We start from the raw sequence: 20838 nt of genomic DNA, 5'->3' as shown, positions 1-20838 counted from the left end.
GGTTGGTCTGACTGATGTGTAGATCGCAGCAGCTGTGGCGTTTGAATCCTCACACACCACAGCTTCAGTGTGTGTGCACTCTGTATTGTACTGTAAATGAGCATGTGAAATATGGTTATAAGGTCACCTTGATGAGTGAGAATAAGGAAGGATCAAGTCCTATTATAGAATAAACATTATTCCAAGTCTAGAAGACAAATAGTTTAATGACTTGGCGAAACTCTTGTTTTTCAAACGAGAATGTGGATCAACGAGCGCAGAAAAACAAACATTCAACGATCAGTCGACGATGGGCAAAATCTGATGAATCAGCTCGACTGTGTAAGTCCTTATTCAGGGACAGGCCTAATATGAATCAACTATAATGATGGAAACCATGTTTATCTGACATGTATTTTAATTTTATAATTTGACTAATGCCTCGTCTGTTACCATGGAGGAGGTGTAGCCTATCAGCAGACCAAATGTTTAAGCTTTGCTTTCAGGAAGCTGCCATGTCGGCCATCTTTTTATTCAGTCCAGTTGTTTTTTTATTTGTTTTTCTAAAATGTAATGATTTAATTGCGCCAGGGACAAACTATTTTTTTAATGATTTTTTTTACTTGTGGCAGTCTGAAGCGCCGACCTGATGGAAGCACTTCAAACTGGGAGTGTGGTGGAGAGAGGGGTCACTTGTTATCTGGAGTGCTTTCTTGTTCATGCCTGTCACAAAGTGACATCTGTGGTTTCCTGATTTTACTGGCTGTATTGACCACTTTTGTTAGTTTCCCTTTACATTTGACATCTGAGTGTCCTTACCGTGCAACCGTGTTAGAAGACAAAATACTTTCTACCAGATTCTTATTTGTCTTTTGACTTACCTCACACTCTCTTAGCTTCCTGAGTAGGTGTCACCTCTGCTGAGCTGTTTTAAAGACAAAGTGCTGAACATAAACGTTAGAGCACAAAGGTTCACATGTTGAGCTTTGGTATAACTATATATTATTAAAGAACATGTTTGCAGTTTAAAGCACTTACATTGCCCCTTTTTAAAAAGGCCAAAACACACCTTTAAAAAATGTCCACCAGTGGCAGCGTTTGACCTCAGGGTGGGTTAAAAACCTTGTCCAACTTATGAGCCCTTGAAAATCTTTCTCTTGCACTGAGAAAGTATTAATGCATATTGTGATGCTTCAACTATTTTAGTAGTTACACAATAGTTTCATCTTTTTTCATGCCCAGAGTTTTTATTTTATTTGGGTGAGAGACATCCATAATGACTTTACAACTAAAATCAAGATGAAGACACGGTTGAGTTCTTTGTCTTTGTCCTAAATTTTGTCTTAAATTTCCGTCCTTTCGTCTTCCGTGAACAGAGTCATAATATTCAGCCTGAAGCAGCAGACAGAGGAAATTGCCCATAAAAACCACAGTTGCTGCCTCATAATTTACCAGTTTGACGATGAAGATTTTTATTAATTCATCAATGGTTGAAATATTTATGAGAAAACTTTTGGGCCACATATTCAGGATACTACTTGAGGAAAATAACATTAACATGACAGCACTCTTTTTTTTTTTTTTGGGTATAGTCCTCTCTCATGTACAGCAGAAAACATTATAGTTGTGTTTGCTCGGGCTCCTGGCGAAAGATTATCTGTCAGAACAGCTTTAGTGTTTTACAGCTCAGAGGAAACACAATGAATTTTCTGCACTTGATTGTCTCACTTTATCAGGATCAGAATCATTTCTGGTTTTGCTCAAAAATTATGACACATGCGAGCAATTTCTTTTATGAGTTTGACACTAGGGAGGAATCTAGAAAGAAGACTCTTCACTGTTATCATCTCATGACTATTTCAAACCTTTTCCTGCCGATCCTCCTCTGATTTACGCTTAATTCCTGGCAAAGATTCAGCTGTTATCTACACCAATCGTCTTGTAAATAACCAGTTAAAAAAAAACACTTAAATTTAATATCGCGTTTCCCTTCCCAATGACGAATAACTGGTTTCTAATTTCTGAATGTGTGGGCGTTTAATGAGGCCTAAGATATTTTATTCTCCTGCTATAACGCTGTCGACAAAATTGTGCGCTGCTGAGTGTAATCATGCAACGCTATCTGGCACAGACACTCTCTGGCAGCAGCGAGGCAAAACCTGCAGCCCAGAACTGCTCCACTTAAGGGAGGATGATGTGAGAGGAGCAGACAGGCGAGAGTGGAAGGCCCTCCAGTCATGCAAAATGCAAAAGAAATATGACTTTATTACAGCTCCCTAATGGTGACATAACAATCTGTTCAGCCACTTCCCCCCAAATCTCCAAGCGTTTTTTTTTTTTTTTTTTTTTTTGCAGAGTACTCCGCTCTGCAGGAAAGGACGGCTCTTGAAACTCTCTCAGTACGAGTGAGTTTAAACACAATTGAGTTTGAAATGCGGCTTTGACCGGCTGATCTCTTATTCATTTCTTTATTTATTTCTGTTCTTGTTCTTCATGTCACAGTGATAAATGTCCTGAGAGACAAAACAATGCACAGCAGGAGTTTAGAAACTGTTGTTTTTGATCACTGAAGAGATTCTAGTGATACAACATGTGCTGTCTATTTAACACCGTTAGCTCTATAGCTGAAGAACGACCCTTTTTTTAACCTGTTTGATAACTTTGAACCTCAGCGTTCACATCAAAGATTTGTTCAGTAATTCAAAAGGGATTGGTGTTATTCTCACTCTTCACTACTTTCTCTAAGATCTCATATTCTCCTGCTGAACAGAGTATTGATTGAATACCCTCCTTGTTACAATAACCAAATACAACACCAGAGAAATGGTGCAGATGTGGATAATTGGGTGTGGTTGCACGAGGTGGGTTTTAAAAAAATATTTTTTTGGCTATGTTTGCCTTTTATTAGATAGGACAGCTGAAGAGAGTCAGGTAATGTTGTAAAGAGAGAGAGGGGGGGGGGGGGTGACATGCAGCAAAGGGCTGAGGTCGGATTCGAACCCAGAGCCGCTGCAACAAGGACTACAGCCTCGGTACATGGGGCGTGCAACACAACCGCCAGACCAGCCAGCTCCCTACACGGGGTGCTTTAAACTGATTTATGGGTCTATAGTCATAAAAGATTAACATGAACAATTGGATATTTTCTGTTCATAGGGAAACCTGCTACGATTTAGTTTCAACAAAAAACAAAAACAAAGAATTGTTACATCACTCTGCTGCCCATTGGTGTGATTAAACAAAACTAATAAAAAAATCTGTTTATATGTCGATGATATTAGACTGAGTGAATGAGATGATACTAAATGTAATTTTAGTATATATAGTATTTTGCCAGGATGTACAGTAGTTGCACTGTGTGTAACTTCTCAGAGGTTAAGTTAGCTGTTTCCCCTTTGTTCCAGTCTCTATGCTGAGCGAGGGTTAATCAGGGAACCTAAGAAGCCACACTATCAGTAGATACAACAATATGGTTGTACACAGGATAGTTTAAGGCTGCTAAAGTACTCTTGAAGGGATGACTGAGGTAACTGACGGCTTTGGTACACATTTTGGGTCCCTTTATCCATACAAGCTGGCATTTCAGTGACATCAAATATTGAGTTCATTTTCCAAAGTGAGCATGTTGTCTGTTAAAATCTCTTTTTCTTATTAGGATGAAGATAGAGACCTTAGAACATCAGATGGAAAAAATAATGCAGATTTATTAAGTTACATGGCTATATGTCACTGTTGTGATTATTTTACCCCAAAGAGGTCCAAACTGGGAAAAGAAAAGTCGATATTCTGGTGTTTCTCCTCTACCTTGGCTGAGTGTTGGGACTTCTGACAAAAACCAACCCAGATATTAGTCCTAACCCTCTCAGGGCTACGCAAAGCAAAGGTTCACTATTTGAAGCTTTGTCATAAATCTTTCACGTGGAACATTTTGCAGCTATCTATTTGTGGATTTGAGAGATAAATAAAATAAACACCAACTCCTGTTTTTTCTCTCCTTTTTTTTTTTGTAGGGTTGTGGAATTAAAGCTGTGAATAATGCATGGCTGAAAGCATCCGTCTCTCTCTCTCTCTGAGTTGCCTCTTTTGGATACCAGGGGAGATGAAGGCAAGTCAACACAAATGTCTATGAAGTGTTGTTTGTTTCAGAACAAACACGTTCTATCACCTGTTATTTTAAAAGCACCATCAAGAGCACAGGAGATCACCTTTTGGCTTTTGGCTTTCTAACCTCTGTCTCTTAGTCGTAGCTTATAGTCATTTGGATCCTCATTGATGTAACAGCAGAAATAAATACACAGGATATTAACTGAATTCTATGTTTACATTTAGACGCTCATACTGCATCACGCCTCAGCAGCATGCACGGCAGCCATGTTGCTCACAGGAAGACAGAAGGAGAATCTCCACCCACACAGAGGGAGCTGATGAGTCAGCTGTTTGGAGGTATGTTACTCTCACCATCTGACATCACAGCTATGTTGTGTTTTGTCTAACAAAGCCAGGCATGCAAAGCAGCGATGCATCTTATTATTCAGTAATATTCTATAACTCGAGTGCAGGTACACGTACATGTATCATGAATGAAAATGTACATGAATGAATTCCTGATCGACAATAAGACAGATTGATCCCTTTAATGTCAGTTTCCTCGCTCGGCCATTATTCAAGTCAGTTTTTCCATAATGGGTGCAGCGCTAATATGGAGTATGTGGCGCTGGTATGTTATCAAAGACAATTTGAAGGAGCCAGTTGAACTTGAGCTTTTATGTCACGTCCTTGTTCAGTGCCCTCTGTGAGTAGATTCACTTCAACAGAACAGTATTGTGACTTTGATCTTTTGCCAGGCATTAGGTTAAAAATACGAGAGATGCTATTAAGCGGCATTATGGGAAATGTAGGACTCAATGTTTGTGGACTTTGACTCATATTTCAGCCCGGAGGCCGTATATCTCATCCTCAGTTGCGTAATCTTGTCTCTTGTTTTCACATCAGGCAGATGATGGAGGAGTAATAGCGATGACTCACTTTAGTGACTCTTTCAACATGAGCACATTTGAATAAAGTCAAGCATTCAAAGCTCCACTCAAAGCGGACGCTATTTCGCTGCGTTGCTTTGACGTTACTTTACAACCTCGTTTTCACGTCTCTGTTTACAAACCTCTTGCCACACAATCTGCATTCAGACAATAACCCATCATCTGTAGCACAGTCTGTTTGTGGTGGAGATGCCTTAACTTGATTTGTTCTTTTCATCTGAGGATAATCTCTGTGCAGTGTCAGACATACTCTCCCTCCTCTAAAGAGTCACTGACTCTGCACACTTGTATGATCCAGTCGCAGAATCATTTCTGAACGTTCTCTCCCGGTACATTTAAATCCTGTCAGGTTCCCAGAGCCTTTACTGATTGCCAGTTTTGTCAGACCTTGTATATCAAGCGCAGCAGCAAATTAAATGACAGAGTGACGTTTTCGAAGGAGTGGACATGAAACTCTGCCTTTTTTTGACGTACAGCAGATTTGACTCAGACGTTTGTTGACAGTGTGAAGTGGCATCGAACTCTGACCTCTGCTGCGCGTCAGCCGTGTCGGCCGATGAGCGATGCGGACGGACGTGTTAACAGACGCGTTAATAGCAGCTTGGAGAGCGGATGACGGGTTGCTCGAGAGTCTTTCTGAGCATCAGATCATGACGGAAACAAGAGCTGAACCTCAGGCTGCTGTCAGGCTGATCGTGTCTGTCGTCTCAAATGGACAGCGAGGAGGACCTTCAAGCCTTCCTCTGCAGATACACCACTCCCTCATTGCGTTGTGTGCATTCTGACATATCTACTTCTTCACAGAGTGGATGAAGATCATTGGTTTTTGATGATTCTCCATTTTGCAGTAATTAACGGACCACAGGCCTGAGTTGTATCATCCGTATCTGCATATCAGAGCGGACAGATTAGTTTTGGACAAGTGGTTCAAACAGACTGTTACAAATGATGTTTCACTTTTGACTTCAGTGAGGGGCCAAAAAGCTGGTGAGCAGTGACCCAGCAACTTAAATAAAGAATATGAAAGCATCGTGTTGCATCATACGGTGTCACACTCACGTTTGATTGTGATGCTTTTATCTGGAGTGACTTTCAGCACACAGGTACTGAAGGGGTTAACTTTCATGTCAAAGGATCGCTGGCTGAGGATGAGACTAAAACTTTTGACAGTCAAGATATCAGAAGGTTTCACAAGCCTGTAACTCTTTGTCGCAAATTATATGCGTGCAATGATTTTTTTCAATCATTTCCATACAGCTGCATGTTCAGTTTTTCCTTTCTGTTTCTGCTTTACTCTGCTGATGCACACAGAGATGTCGATGATAACTCATTACCAAGAAACTTATCAGCAAAAGGTTTACTGGAACAAAAAAACTGCAAAATAATCACAATCACGATGAACTCCGGTTTGAGATAAATTTCTCTGACGTGCATTAGGTTTTACAGTTAGACCCATGTGGCGTGTGTTAACGTAGAGGAGGCGGGGTTTATGATTTATACTGCAGCCAGGTCTTCAAGAAGATGAGTTAAAGGTTGAGATACTCAAGTAACCACCGAGATGGCAGTCGCAGGTAAATCCAAACCATGCCAATAAAATCTATTGCTTATTTAAAGACGCTCCGACAGTTTTGTATCACACCGATGACCTTGTGGCTGCAAAGAACTATTTGTTGGTAAAGAAGCTGCAGCGATAGTTCTTAGTCCATGTGAGCTTCTTTAGTGCTATTGAGTGTAAAGCTTGTTTCCGAGCAGCTGTCAGTTAATAGCTCTCCTGGTGCTCTGTGTAATGGTTAAACTGCAGCGATGACACAGCCCGTTTAAGAGCCGCAGGTGCGTCTACCTGGCAGGCTGCCACTCGGGCCTATCAGCACACAATCCAACGATCCTGTTCTGGGAGAAGTTGTCCTTCTCACCGCATCAAACACAGCCCCGCTTGTGTTCCACTCAGCGACTGATTGCTCACTCAGATGTGTGTTTGCGATGATAAATTCTCATGACTGGGCCGTTGCACTTGTGATTTGGGGCTGTCACACTGGATGAGCCGAGCGATGAGCAGCTGCTCGGCCCTCTGGGAGATCTGAGCTGAGAGAACATGCAGCAAATTCAGAAGGAGGCAAAAATGGTTCGAGTGCAGATTATTGTGTGTTGCGAAATGTGGGTCAGGTTACCATCCTGTCGCCAATTGCCTGGAAGAGGAAAGTAAATCAGCAGGAAATACACCAGCTGTCAATGACTGACACTCTCGCACTACAATTGGATCCTGAGTCAGCACTTTGTATCCATATACGCAAACCAATCATATTTAGCTTTTTGAGCATTCATATATTTCATATTTAACAGTAAGCTTATAGTATTGGTACAAACTGTACTGCAGATTAGGCTTAGTACCATAATAGTGCGTAGAAGTTTCAATATTGAAAGGGTCCTAAACCAAATGGTTTTGGAACCACTGATTGAAGCAGTCCTCAGCACTGCCAGACTTTGTCTTACTTATAACTTCAAATATAACTTCACTTATAACTTTCAGTGTTGCAAATTCAAATTCTGGCTGCTGTTGACAAAACTTAAGAAAATGAAGAGCTCTAAATCTTGTCATCTATTGAGTAGAAATGGGTTTTGTAACCACCCTCAACAACAAGTTAATCAAGGATATACCGCCAGTAAAAATGCAACACACAAACTATGCATGATCTCTACTTGTGAATAGTATACCTGTGCCATACCGCTCCATTTTCTTTAGAATGGTAAACATCATACATTCCCTGTGAATGACCAGCCTGTAAGCTCTGTTGTACTTACTATGTTAGGATAATAATATTAGCCTTTACAGATCTAGAGTCTCCAATAATCCGCTAATAAATAAATGGTTAGTGTAATGGTTCAGTAATGGTTCAGCAGTTACCTAATGGTGTAGCATTAACCCTAAAAGATGAATGGTCGGAGAGGGTAGATACCTGCGGTCCCAGGAAGGGTCCTATGTTCTTCAGCTCAATATCCGTTTAACACGTCAAGGACACCTTACAAGGGTTTCATGTTCTAAGCAACATTTTTCCAGGCTAAATTTCAAGATATGTTTACTTTTAGTCAATATGTTCAAATCATTCAACAACAGCGTGAAGGCCCACCAATGATGTGTCATCACGTTTGCTAACAAGCACTAAGAAATGCTAACACACATTTTTTTTTTCACACCAGTGGTATCACAACATTTTACTCCGTAGCCGCCACTAGTAGTTCAGTAGCCTAAAAGCGGAGCACAAATCTCATACCTCCGTGTGTACACCCTTCTGGTCTTCAGTCGAAAAAGTCTTATTGAGTGACTAATGACCTATTGATTAGACTGATGATCCCTCTGGACTGCTACGAAACTGATATTCTTCATTCACACACATACAAACGCCCGTACAGACACATTTGTTCTGTGTCAGACTCTGGGCCTCCTGGTAACATGTTCTTCACCATAGCTTCTTCACATTCAGTCAATAGTCTTCCATTAAGAGGGGCTCGGCTGTCAAAGCAACCTGTGACCTCCTCTCGGCCCCTCAGAGCCCACCGGCCTGTGATGTCCGTATCAATATGAATTTCAGCCCTTTGCGCCCTTCAGTCGCAACTCCCTGTGTCCATTAGTCTCAAATATCTGTTTCCTCCAACTTGTAGTATTGATCTGGGGCTCTTTAGTAACTGAACAAGCTCCGATTTTTAAGATGGAGGCAGCTTGATAGACTGGACATTTAAAGTTCCTCCATATTTCTATTATTTACTAAATGAAATGCCGGTCTTTCTATTGCTGCTCCATTGCTGTACAGCTGTAAATGTTCGTACAAGCCCACATCTGATCCTGGCTAAGATGACAGGAAGTTCAAAGTTGGGAGGCCCGTGCCCTTGGAGGTCAGGACTTTTCATCTCCGCGGTCATGATGAAGGGACCGGTTGTTGTCCTACACAGACAGATACCACAGCAAACACAGGGCACAATATGCTCCTCTATCCCTGGAGACATCGTCCTACCCCACACTATCACACCATCGCCTACATCTGCTACTGCAACGTGTCTGTTTGGTGGGATATCAGACTTCACCTTCATTCACAGGAGAGACTAAAAGTGTTGGTGGCGACGCCTTTAGCCTTGTAGTTAGTGCATGTGCCCATATACGGAGGCTGTAGCCCTCTATGAGAGCAGCCAGGCTTTGAAACCCACCTGTGGCTCCTTTCCCGCTTGCCCCTCTCGCTCTCTTCCAGATTTCTTACTCTGTTCTATCTCTGAATAATGGCGTAAAAAACCTTTTAAAAAAGAATGAAGTTAAGAGTCCAACTTGACATAAGATAACATGAAAATAGATTGATAAAGTTGAATTAAACACACAATATGTACATTCCACCACCAGGGGGCTCTCAATCAAAAATGATAACGAAAGATGACGTCGGGCATTGTCGTAATCATTGGAGCAATTCTCTCTGCTAATTAACCTTCGATGAAAACGAACTCCGAGTTGACCGTAGTCAAGACGAGCAATTTCGGCTTCCTTATGCAGCGGTCCTTGACGTAACATCCATCGTTGCCACGGCAACAATAAACACTCCAAGACACGTCCCATTACAACTATAAAATCCCAGATTTCTCTTCCATAACTGTTGGAAATATTTGAGTTAATGTTTGTACTCCACACACAAAAAAATATAAAATGGGTTAAGTCAAATGTTTTTAATTTAAATATTTTAGTGTAAAAATGCTACATATTGTATGTTTAAATCCCAGATTGAAAGATTTGTCTGCATAAGTGTAAATAATTCCAAAAGAAGAAATTATTTAAAACAATTGAAATAAAAAGTGGTGGCAAGTAAACACTTAAAAAACACTTACAATACCAAAAATGTAAGTCCTTTAAGTTTGAGTGGACCAGAGATCTTTAGTATTAAAGCCACACGCTGATTTGTTTAGAGAATTTAAAAACGAGAAATATATATCATCATCTTGACTTCTGCACACAGACTTTACACATGAATGGAAACTTAGTCAGCTTGGTACACAGCAACTACAGTTTTTTTTTATTTTTTACAACAATTAACCCTCCCTCTGGCTCGTCCCTCTGTACATGCAGAGTATTCAAAGTGTAAATACCATTTACTGACATATGTCGGCTCCTTACTGCTGGGCCAAATTTACCGCCAGGGGGCCTTCAGGGTCCAGATGAGAGACTCCTTGACGCAGTAGAGCGACTCCAGAGACAGGAAGATAGCTGACCTTTGGCTTTATTTATGTCGTCGCCACTCATGCAAGACCTTTTCATCAGATCGGCTCATTGTAATCCCTCAGCCCCCATTCAATCTACAGAGGCACTCTGTCACCGCAGAGCGCTAAAGTCCACCAAATTAATGGATCAATAAGCCCCCTGAAAGCCTCTGATCCCCCCCATGTCACTATCAAGTTACGTGTCATAATGAATGGGGTGTTGTTTATGTTGTAAAGTGCAGCGTCACCCAGGCCTTTGTACAAACCACAGTCTGAGATAGAGCTGGACACCACGGGAGAGAGCACTGTGGTGAGAACTGAAAAGGGACGGTTTTATTTAATAATACATCTGTCCTACAGGAGTTTTATTGTCTTTTTAATGTGTAACACATCTTTACACAGTCTTTATATGACATGAATTAGAAGGATGTTTGTGATGCTACTTGCGTTCTGTTTTTTCAAATCTCTTTGTTTCGTCAGGGAGACCCTGAGGCAAATCTCATTAACTCCCAAACTGCCTCTTTTTATTAGCCACGCTGATGACTCATCGTGAGTTGCATATTGGATACATAAAAAAAAAAAAGGATTCATTTTTTTTTAGGGTGGAGTAGAAAACACTCCTTGCACATGGCCAGGACAATATCAGGAAAGAGAATAGGACGTGTAGTTGTGTCCACAGGGGGCGCCAAAACGCCAAACGTCCTAGCAGGAGGTTTGATGACATTTTAAATAAGATGGACAGTTAATGAAACCCCCTTTTTGTATAACTGTTGTGACAGTTTATCTCATGCTAAGAACCCAATATAGGAATGTATTCAGTGGACCAACACTGCAAAGTTTTAGTATATCATTGATTGGCAATAATTACTTACATCTTCTACACCATTTTTTAGGTCTGCAAAATGTTCTTAAAATAACTATCAGTGATTTCTTGTCTGTTTAAAGTCTGAAAAATCTGCAAAAAAAGTCACGCTGAATGAATTCATCTTGAATCATTTGAAATCATCCCATCCCATAGAAAAACTGTAAACATGAACCTCTTCTGAAATTAGGACCGTCTAAAAGAATGACTACAAAAACAACAATCGCAGATTTTGATTTAAAATGAGCAAACTTTCCACATTGTGCAAACATAACCGATGAACTCCTTTTATCTATTTGTCTCTACGCAACTTACTTCCTGTTTGTAAAGCCGAGTGTTCGGGTGTGGAGAAAGTCTTTTGATGTATTCGTGACTAAGATGAAATATAATCCGTCTGTAGCATCATGTAAAGAAACATTTAGATGTGGATTAGAAGGAAAATGAAATTAAAGATACAAAACGTGTCTATGTGAGGATTTTCCTGTTGGGTGAAAACATCCAAACACAATAATGGGTTTGGTGTGTGTTCATGTGTTGCACGTTGTTAATCTTGCTTAATAAAGTGAGTTGTTATGAACAGGAATTTGCCCAGAGGTTCTGAGAAGATTTTTTTGACCTGATGGTCATCTGATCTGGGATTTTTCAAGTTGTTACGAAGAGTTTTCACCCCAGCTCCTTCCAGAAACATTTACACACATTAACTTTTAAAGAGTTGAATAATTATAACAACATGTGAAGCCCCTGTTCAGGAGGGGAAAAAAAGACTTCCTCCTTTTGATCTTTTGACCGACTCTACACCTCATTTAGATGCAGTTGAATAATTCAGTGTGGTGAGTGTTAGGGTGCTGCTTCTGAACGTCTAATCTTGCTATTTGAGCCGTCTGCTGGTTTTCAGCATTTTGTCGGGTTTGGAACAAAAAGGAGTCTGACTGTTGGATGGATAAACTTTGTGTGTCCCAACAGTGACAGAAATTCTCATTTCAAGGCTCAATAATAAACACACCTAACATGAAAACACATTTAAAACACGAAGTACAGATATTCAGACGTCCCTACGCTACCTTTACCAAAGAATGTTGCTCTGTCTGCTTGACTTGAAAAAATAAACAACTTTTAGTTCACATGTTTACCACCAGTTCAAAAGCTGGTAACACATCAAATGTTACATTGCCACCCAAAGCTCTTTGATTTTTATCTCACTGGCACTACTTTTAAAAATACTTCTATAAGGTTCCTTTAGACCATTTCTGTCTGTGATTTCACCTCAGTCTCAATATGTGTGAAAAGAAGGCAACAAGTTTTTTTGTTAAGTTTTTTTGATGTTTTCTTTTTACACATAATTGTTGTTTACAATATTACAACATTGCTGACCGACAGGGATCTGGATTTTGAGGCTCGGCTGTCAATATATATATATACTTTTTTTTTTTTTGTCGAAACACTTCTAATTTTCAAAAGGCAGCTTTTTGACACAATGGCTGAAATATAATGCAGCAAGCAAGCGACCAATCACATGTGTTCTGTGTTACAAGCCACACCCCCAAAGATAGATACCTCCAGTCTGGGACTTTTAGGTGTTAAAACTATCTTCCTACAACAAAATTTAGACCCTGCTCCAGATAGTGGAAAGTACTTATTTTCCCCCAAGTTGCCAAAATATCAATGTAATTATATTATATAATGAAACTGAGGTAACAATATTGCATTAATTCAGCTGTAGAGTTAGCCACAACAATAGAAGTTCCACAAACAGACATTTCAGTACGAAATTAGATATCGAAAATGTGTTCCCTTCTACGCCCCTATCCCTCTTTTGTGAAGGCTGTATCACTCTTGCATATTAAAACTATATTAAAGATATATTGGTGTTGCAGTTGTCCTCTTTATATGTCATAGCTTTATAACACCAAAACATTGTCTGAGGTTGCATGCCCAACTCTGTACAGTTTTCTCTTTCTGCCAGTATTTACCACAGAGATCCCTTCCAGTATTCCCAGCACGTTGAGCTCAGTCTTCAGTGTTCGTGGTAGCTCCAGATCCAGCCTTCCTCCAGGCAGCTCCAACTGTAATTGGAAGCAATTATGAATCCCATCTGAGAATGCACAAACAAAGCTCATGGCGAAACCGGCCTGTTTTTCACTTCCAAGCGCCAAGTAGTGTGAACATGGATTAACGGCTTATTAAACAACTATTGAGACGTTGGGGTCTCGTTACGAGCGAGGCCAGGCCTGAGTGATTGATGTGGAAATCTCAATCAAAGCCGTCACTCTGAGTTAAGGAGATGAAATGAGATATGACAACACGTCGAGCTCTTTGGGGGCGACGATGAGACAATGATCCTGTAGCTTTAAGACACACATTAAACAAAGTAGTGCTGATATTTCTCCAGTATGAACATGCATTGGTATCCGTTTACTTCACTACAGTTTGGACATGATTTAAAATGACTTAACACGATTCTGATGGTAAAAGAATCCCGAAGCAGCCGGGTCACATCTCCATATTTGCATGCTAACGGTACGAGAGGAACTCCCCGCCGCAGTCATTCAGTGCCACCACATTATCACTTACAATCCGGGGATCAATGATCTCAAACAAAGGCGGTTGGGGCGTTCATACATTTAACCCTGAATGGAAACCATGTGCTGCACGGGTCAAACTGCAGAAACGTGCTGACAGCGCTGGACAGCCTCGAGGTGCAAATCAGCCCAGAATAACTGTGGCTCGATTTCTTTTTGTAGAAAACCCGTCTTTGTTGCCACCGTTGGCAGGAAGTCAATTGTATGTATTAAACTACCAACAATGCTTGGCAGTCATCGATAGGGCCTAAATGAGTGCATATGGTGGGGTCTCGGTGTCTTTTTGATCAGGTTGAGATTTTAATGGATTTTTCCTCGCCTCTGACAGACCAGGCTGATTGCTGCTGGGGGTGGTGGTGGTGGTGGTGGTGCGAGGGGAGGGGGGGGGGGGGGTTTGGGGTTGGGGTTTTAGCCCGGCCCGGGGCAGACTGCAGCCAGCCACTGGGGTCACTTGAACCTTGTGGTTTCAGAGCAGAGTGCTGAGACACAGAGAGCCAAACGCTGCGCTCACAAGTGTCCGACAGCGAGAGAGTCAGGAAGTCTGGCGACTGTAAACCCCACCAGCAGACCCCCCCCCCCCCCCCCCCCCCCCCACCTGCACCCCCCTCCCCCAACAACACCACCAGCACTCCTCCCACCGTCTCATACACACTCCAAGACAAGACACACCAAGTAGGCACTAATGCTCACACACCTGAATAACTACACTTTTAAGGACATTTGTATTGACTTCATTCGTTCTTTGCAGGTTTGGACTGATTCTAAAAATAACTAACACAAAAAATAAAACTACTAAACTAATCACATTACTTTTGGTGTGTTTGTAATTCATGGAGAATAATTAATTTTTGTTTACATCAAAGCAGAATAAGGCTTCATTTGAATTACAGTACACAGAATAATGGGGATTTCCCATCAATGACTCAAGCTATTGTGAATATTCTGAGGTTTGGATGCTTACAAAATAAAGATACGACCTTTAACCCTACAGTCAAATATAAAACTAAAAAAGTAGACTTCTATAAAAAGTTGTTTTATGTGTGTAAACAACAGTCTCATTGTTCCATTCATAACACGTTCAGGTCAATAGCTTGGGGTTCATATTTTTAAAAAAAAACTTTCTGTTCTTTTACATGTTAAATGTGCTTTATGCAGAAACCCCAAAAAAACAACTTTAGAAGGTTTAAAACTGAATGATCAGGTTCACCAAACCAAGACTCCTGTGACTTACTGTAAGTCTATTTTCAAAGACAGATGTAACATTCTTCTTAAACAGAGGCATTACTTGGAAATCTTTTTCAACCATGTGTGACTTAAGTAAATAGGAGATGCATTAACAAAGGTAAGCGTATTGTAAAAATAAATACCTGTAATATAAGACACGCTCTATAGGATTATATTTCCACCAGGACGTCAACCATTAGCATGTGTCTGAATACATCGACCCATTTCCACTGATATTCACCAAATTACCTGAGCCTTAAATGCACTAAAATGTAAAAAAAAAAAAAAAACATGCTGTAGGTTGACTGTTCTTATGAGAAAACACGTTTATACATTCTGATACAGTGACAACATTATAATTAAATCTATAAATGTAAGTAGGATTAACATGGATGGTGTTAAATAAGGAGCTAATAGTCGTCACGGTTGGATTATGAACATTTTTAAAGAGCTCCTGACACTTTTCTTGGAAAGAAAATGCTCAAATCCGATTCATTGTACAAATAAGAGTTAAGTGACCTGGAACTCTTCACTGTAGAGTACTTTTTTTCTTAATAAACATACGAACAGGCAAAAATACTACATTTTGAAAAAGTTAATAGATTAGAAAAGACTGATCTATTTTCTTAATTTCTTTGACTTGTTTCAGAAGTGTATGGAAAGTACACAATAACTGTAAGACTTCCTGTCTTTAATTCTTTTTTTGCTGTCATTTTTTAAGAGCCTGCTTCTAAACTTAGCGTTAAAAATCAACGTCTCATTTCCTTTTTCCCATCCCTCCGTGTGAATAATGAGATACAGTAGGAGCGGACATGCCCAGCAAAGGTAGACAGGAATTTAGCGGAGAAAACAACAGATTTGCAGGCAGACTAAGTGCTTGAGTGAACAGGTTAACAGTGACGGGGCCCTGAATGGCTGTGACAGCGAGAAAGCAGCGAGAGGCTCCAGCTCTGAAGGGGGAAGTGACCCGGAAACGGTGTGTAAGTGCAGCTCGCCGGGCCCTTTAGGAAGAAACTGTGCATGAGCACTGATGCAAGTCCAGCTAAATCCTCGATTTTCTTGTTTCTGTCGAGCTTTCTGCACACATGCATCCCTCAGACTCTGCACACTCATGTAAAGACAGTCAGAGAGCGGGGGGGGGGGAGAACCTCTGGCTCTGTTTGTTACCTGCACAGACGTCCAGTGACTTCTCAGGAGTTTATCTTTAAACTCAGAATTTGGAGCCGTCTAAACAGAAGCCAGTGACTCCAGCTTTATGACGTCACAACATCATGACTTTTCTTTAGCTTACTTACTTCTTGATCTTCTTACTCTGAGTCTCTGCTCAGATTTACTGTGAAGAGTTAAACTGTACATTATGTACAATAAGAGCTCAGCGTGGAATTATGCAAGAGCCTGCTTGTTTTTTTTTTTTGTCACTCTCATTAGAAACATATCCTGATATAGGCTACTTACATACAACTTCTTTGATTCTTATATTGCTCTAAACAAACATTTATTCTGAGTTTTCACAATAAAATTAAGTTGCCCAAAGAGTTACATTTGTTCTTATAAATGTGTTTGTAACCCTCGTGTTGAATTTACAAAGCGTTAAACAGCTTGAAAGTAAAGTCACTTTTTAATAACTTTTGCACATCAAATACATAATTCTCTATCTCTCTTTTTTCAGAATAAAGGCGCTCTGCTCTAACTATAAACTTTTATTTTTATGCTGATTAGTAGAGCTTGACTTGTTTTTTAAATCAGGACACAAAGTGAACTCTTTGACTTGAACGTATATTAAAAAAAAGATTTCCGCCCTGTCTCTCTCTCTCTGCCAGAAGATTTCTCAAACACACAAAAGAAAAACTTCATGGAAAAAAAAACAAAAACAAAACTTAAATGTTTGGGAATTAAATGGGAAATGTTTCTAAAAATTAAAAAATATTTAGTAGAGATCGATCTAATTAAAATATTTGAAACATTAAGCATCCTGACGTAGCACATTTTCATGATTTTACATTTTTACTTCTCTCTGTTAAATAATGCAGTGATAAATAAACCTTTTGAAACAGTGTTTCTTGTCACCTTGATTCCCCAGACTATAGGATAAAAAAGTTTTCTATTTCAAACTGAAGCACACCAAAACCTCCCTCTGTTTCCTTCTACATCTTTAAGTCAAGAAATGCTGCAAAATGCCAAAACATGGATGACAAATGTGTTTTCTATTAAAAAGTGTGAAAAACAGAACTTTGAACTGTTCACTATGGCTATAACCACAGCTTGTGCAACAAAGGTATACCTCTCTTTTTTTAATTTAATGTCACAGCAGTATTTAAGTTTCAACTAATAAATGCAGGTCAACTATTTATTTTAATTAGTAGCAGTATTTGTCCTGTTTACAAGTCTAATAATTAGTAACGCCATAAATAATTTTCAAAATAGAAAATTATTTTTATCCACCAAATCAATCGGACTGAACGACACATGGGAATTTTAGGCCTTTGATAGGTGGAACAGGAAGTCCAAACCTGTCTAAATTCACTTTTTAAAAACAGTTTAGATTGCAATTATTGAGTTTAACACACACTTCTTGGTCTATGTGCAAAAAAAACAACAACAGAAAAGCATAAAGATTCTGACTCTTTGTGTGTCACTAAAACACAGAGAACTGTTTATATGAATCAATAAAAGCATTATGAATGAAAAAATCATATTCAGGGATGTTAATTATTTCTGCACTGATTCTCTGAACTTAAACTGTTTATAATAATCTTAAGGATTATTTCACAATATGTTTTTCCCTATAAAAGCTAATAAGACAACCTGGAGAACTTTTCAACTTTTCATCAAGTTCCTGCTCAGAGCAAAGTTTCAGATTAATCTGGCAGAGAAACTTTAACCTTGTTCACTCTGAAAACAGAACTTTGAAACTTTGGAAAAGAACTTAATTTTACATTTTTTTTCCCCCTGCCCATACCTCGTCCTCTAAACGAGAAAAAAAACAAACAGTTCAAAGTTGAAAAGCGGGGCTCTTGATGTCAGGGTGCTAAACTCCAGGTAACGCCAGAAGCACTCAGATTTAAAAACAAAAACAAAAACGTGTTTTCCCCCTAATATAAAATTCAGTTCCAGTCAAAACATTCAGATAAAATTCCAAATATTACATAGTTTTTATTGCAAAATGGAGCATAGTCATGATATAGCAGCTGTCTTCACAGTGTGACAGTCCGTCATAAGAAAGGTCGAGTGGAAACAGCCGAAAAACGTGTTTCATTAAGAATCCAAACTAATAACAACGAATATATATACTGAAAATAAGGCCATTTAAATACAATGAATTATTGCTCTAAAAACTTCATGAGGGGTAAAAAAAAAAAAGTATTATGTGGGGGTTACGAAGTTGCTGCAGCTTCACTCTTACATTCATATAGATGACTTCAAAATAAAACTGCTGAGAGGAACGTAATGCATGCAAATGTGTGTGACGATAGAGTGTTACTTATAGCATTTAATAATAATAATAATATTAATAATAGTAATAATAATAAAAATGAATTGCAGAGGGTCAAAAAAAGTGGCACATGCATGTCGTTGATATGTTGACATCGAAGTTGGGAGATTTTTTTTTTTTTAAAGAATTAAAATACAAAAAAAACAAAAACAAAGTGTCAGTCCTATCTAAAGATTTCCACACACTGTCCTCGTGCTCCCAAACAGAGGAAAGCGTCAGTCTGCGTCAAACAGGCCGAAGTATTTGCCAGTGTTGGAGAAGTAGATGTAAGGCGCGCTGTTAGCAGCCGGGTACATCACGGGGAAAGGCATGGGTAACAAACATCCGCCCAGCACGCTGCTGCTGTCTTTGTAAAAAGTCGGTAATTGCACGTTTTTCGCAGCCTCCGACAGCTGCTCTGCGGCCAGCGGGGCCTCCATGTCCGTGGACAGCTGCCTCTTCAGCTTGTTCCTGCGGTTCTGGAACCAGATCTTCACCTGGGTCTCGGTGAGCTGCAGGGAGCTGGCGAGGCACGCTCTCTCCGAGCTGCTCAGGTAGCGCTTCATGTCGAAAGTGGCCTCCAGCTGGAAGATCTGCCTCTTGGAGAAGATGGTGCGCGTTTTCTTCTTCACTGAGGTTTTAGTGTCCGGGCTGGCCTGCTGCTGCTGCTGCTGCTGCTGCTGCTCCTTCTCCTCCTCCTGCTGCTGCTGCTGCTGCTGCTGTTGTCGCTGTTCGGATGCGTCTTCTGCGGTGTGCGCCCTCTGCGTCCCGGGACTGACGCCATCAGTCAGCGGTGTCTTTTCACCGAGTCTGGGCTTCTTTTGCGCTGCGAATGAAGCCACAAAACCAGCTTTGATGCATTAACAGCCGGCTTACACATTTGTACACAGTTCTATTGGTGAAAAAAACAAAACAAAAACAACAACATGCGAGAGAGGGTCTGATTATAGCTTTTGCGCGACTTCCCTCTTACATTAAGAACACCATCAAACTGCCTCGAAACACACACAATTGCATCTTTTCCTTTAAAATCACATAAATATATTCATCTTCTGTGTCTCATTATAGTTTGCGTATATTTGTTAAAATCCCTACCTGTCTCCTCAGCTCCGCCTGATCTCCTCCGGACGTCCCACACCTCCTCACCCCGCGCCTGAAACTCACTCTTACATCCCCCGTCCCTCCGCTCCGAGCCTCCCCCTCCTCCTCCTCCTCCTCCTCCTCCTATTCCTCCGTCCCGCTGCTTCAGGTTGAGGATGTTGTCGATAGTGAAAGTCAAAGAAGCGCTCCGGCTCGGGGCATCCTCTTTGCTCATGTTCCCCGGCATTTCACCCGCTCCTCTGATAATCCCGAAACGGCGTCGAGTCCGGACGCTCCGAGCACCATCGCTCCCCGGCTGCGACTAGCGCGCGGAGAGAGGAGTACGCGCGACGTTCCCCAACGACCCGGAAGAGTGTGCTTTAGCAGCTTTTGATTGGTGAGGTGGAGGGGGCAGAGGAGGGCGGGATGCAGAGCTGCGTCTGGCTGCCATATTGAAGCTTTTAAACACCTTTCTGTCATCCGAGTTCAGGCATGCTGGCTTGATGCGCTATAACATTTTTTTTTTTTTTTTACTTTGAAGTCCTCCTGACGTGAAGTTTATAAATCCTGGATCAGCTCAGAGTTGGTCATGAGGTGAAAAAAACCAAAAAAAAACAATGAATATTTGATTTCCTCACAATAGAAACACTTGTGTGTGGGGTCATGGGGATTATAGAAGCTAAAGATGTATTTTGGGCAACACGTTTTCTATTTATTCTTTTATTCTTTTATTTTGTAGTCTTCAGTTTTTCTAATATTTATGTTTTTTTCTGACTTTTAATTTTCAACGTGTGGAAGCCCACCCTCTCAACTATACTGACTATTTAATCAACCGCAGTTTGTTCATTTTACTTTTCTCACGAATTTATTATAATAAAACATACTGCATATATCTTTTTTCAAATACTAAACTACTCCTTAAAACTTTTATAAAAGTCACAACATTTAAATCCAAAGTAAGAAACCCAACAACAAAATGTGTGCATAAACTTTATTCACATGTGAACATATCAGTGTACAAAAGTCTGTATTAAAATCCTCTTAAATAAGAAAAACAAACTGTGTCAAAGAATATTTCTAATAAAATGACAAAAAGTCACAAGCACCATATTTATTTTTTTCTCTTTCAAAAAAGATCAAGTGTTCACATTTCGTAGCCCGGTCCAAGTTTACAGTGTGTTTTACTCTCAAATAATGTGTGTGTGTGGGGTCAAATAGGGGTCAAAAAGATTAGGACATAGAGATAATTTCCAAATGTGTAGATATCTAAACCTGGTGAGACAATTAATAAGGTGTAGCTAAAGGCCTGAATGTTGTTTATTTTAAAATAACCTCCAGAGTACATTTAAAACAGTAAATACAAGCAAATAAAAAAAA

General features: G+C 40.1%; 1 protein-coding gene and 1 long non-coding RNA gene across 2 annotated transcripts in view; one reads left to right on the top strand and one right to left on the bottom strand.

The window, feature by feature from the left end:
• The first annotated feature begins 4306 nt into the window (after window positions 1-4306).
• Window positions 4307-20838, top strand: part of LOC136177436 (uncharacterized) — a 96005-nt gene continuing 79473 nt past the window's right edge. Inside the window, exon 1 of the long non-coding RNA XR_010665042.1 lies at window positions 4307-4422. This is a non-coding gene — a long non-coding RNA (uncharacterized lncRNA). The remainder of the gene's footprint in view (window positions 4423-20838) is intronic.
• On the bottom strand, window positions 14757-19875 carry LOC109980686 (homeobox protein HMX1-like). Its single transcript, XM_029276409.2, has 2 exons — window positions 19477-19875; window positions 14757-19207 (listed from the first exon to the last, which is right to left on the bottom strand). The coding sequence occupies exons 1-2, from the start codon at window positions 19706-19708 to the stop codon at window positions 18618-18620; spliced, it is 822 nt and encodes a 273-aa protein (XP_029132242.2). The 5' UTR covers window positions 19709-19875; the 3' UTR covers window positions 14757-18617.

Source organism: Labrus bergylta, chromosome 22, assembly GCF_963930695.1.
Source record: "Labrus bergylta chromosome 22, fLabBer1.1, whole genome shotgun sequence".
Taxonomy (NCBI): domain Eukaryota; kingdom Metazoa; phylum Chordata; class Actinopteri; order Labriformes; family Labridae; genus Labrus; species Labrus bergylta.
Note: the sequence above shows the minus strand (reverse complement) of the source record. Positions and strands in the feature narration are given on the sequence as shown.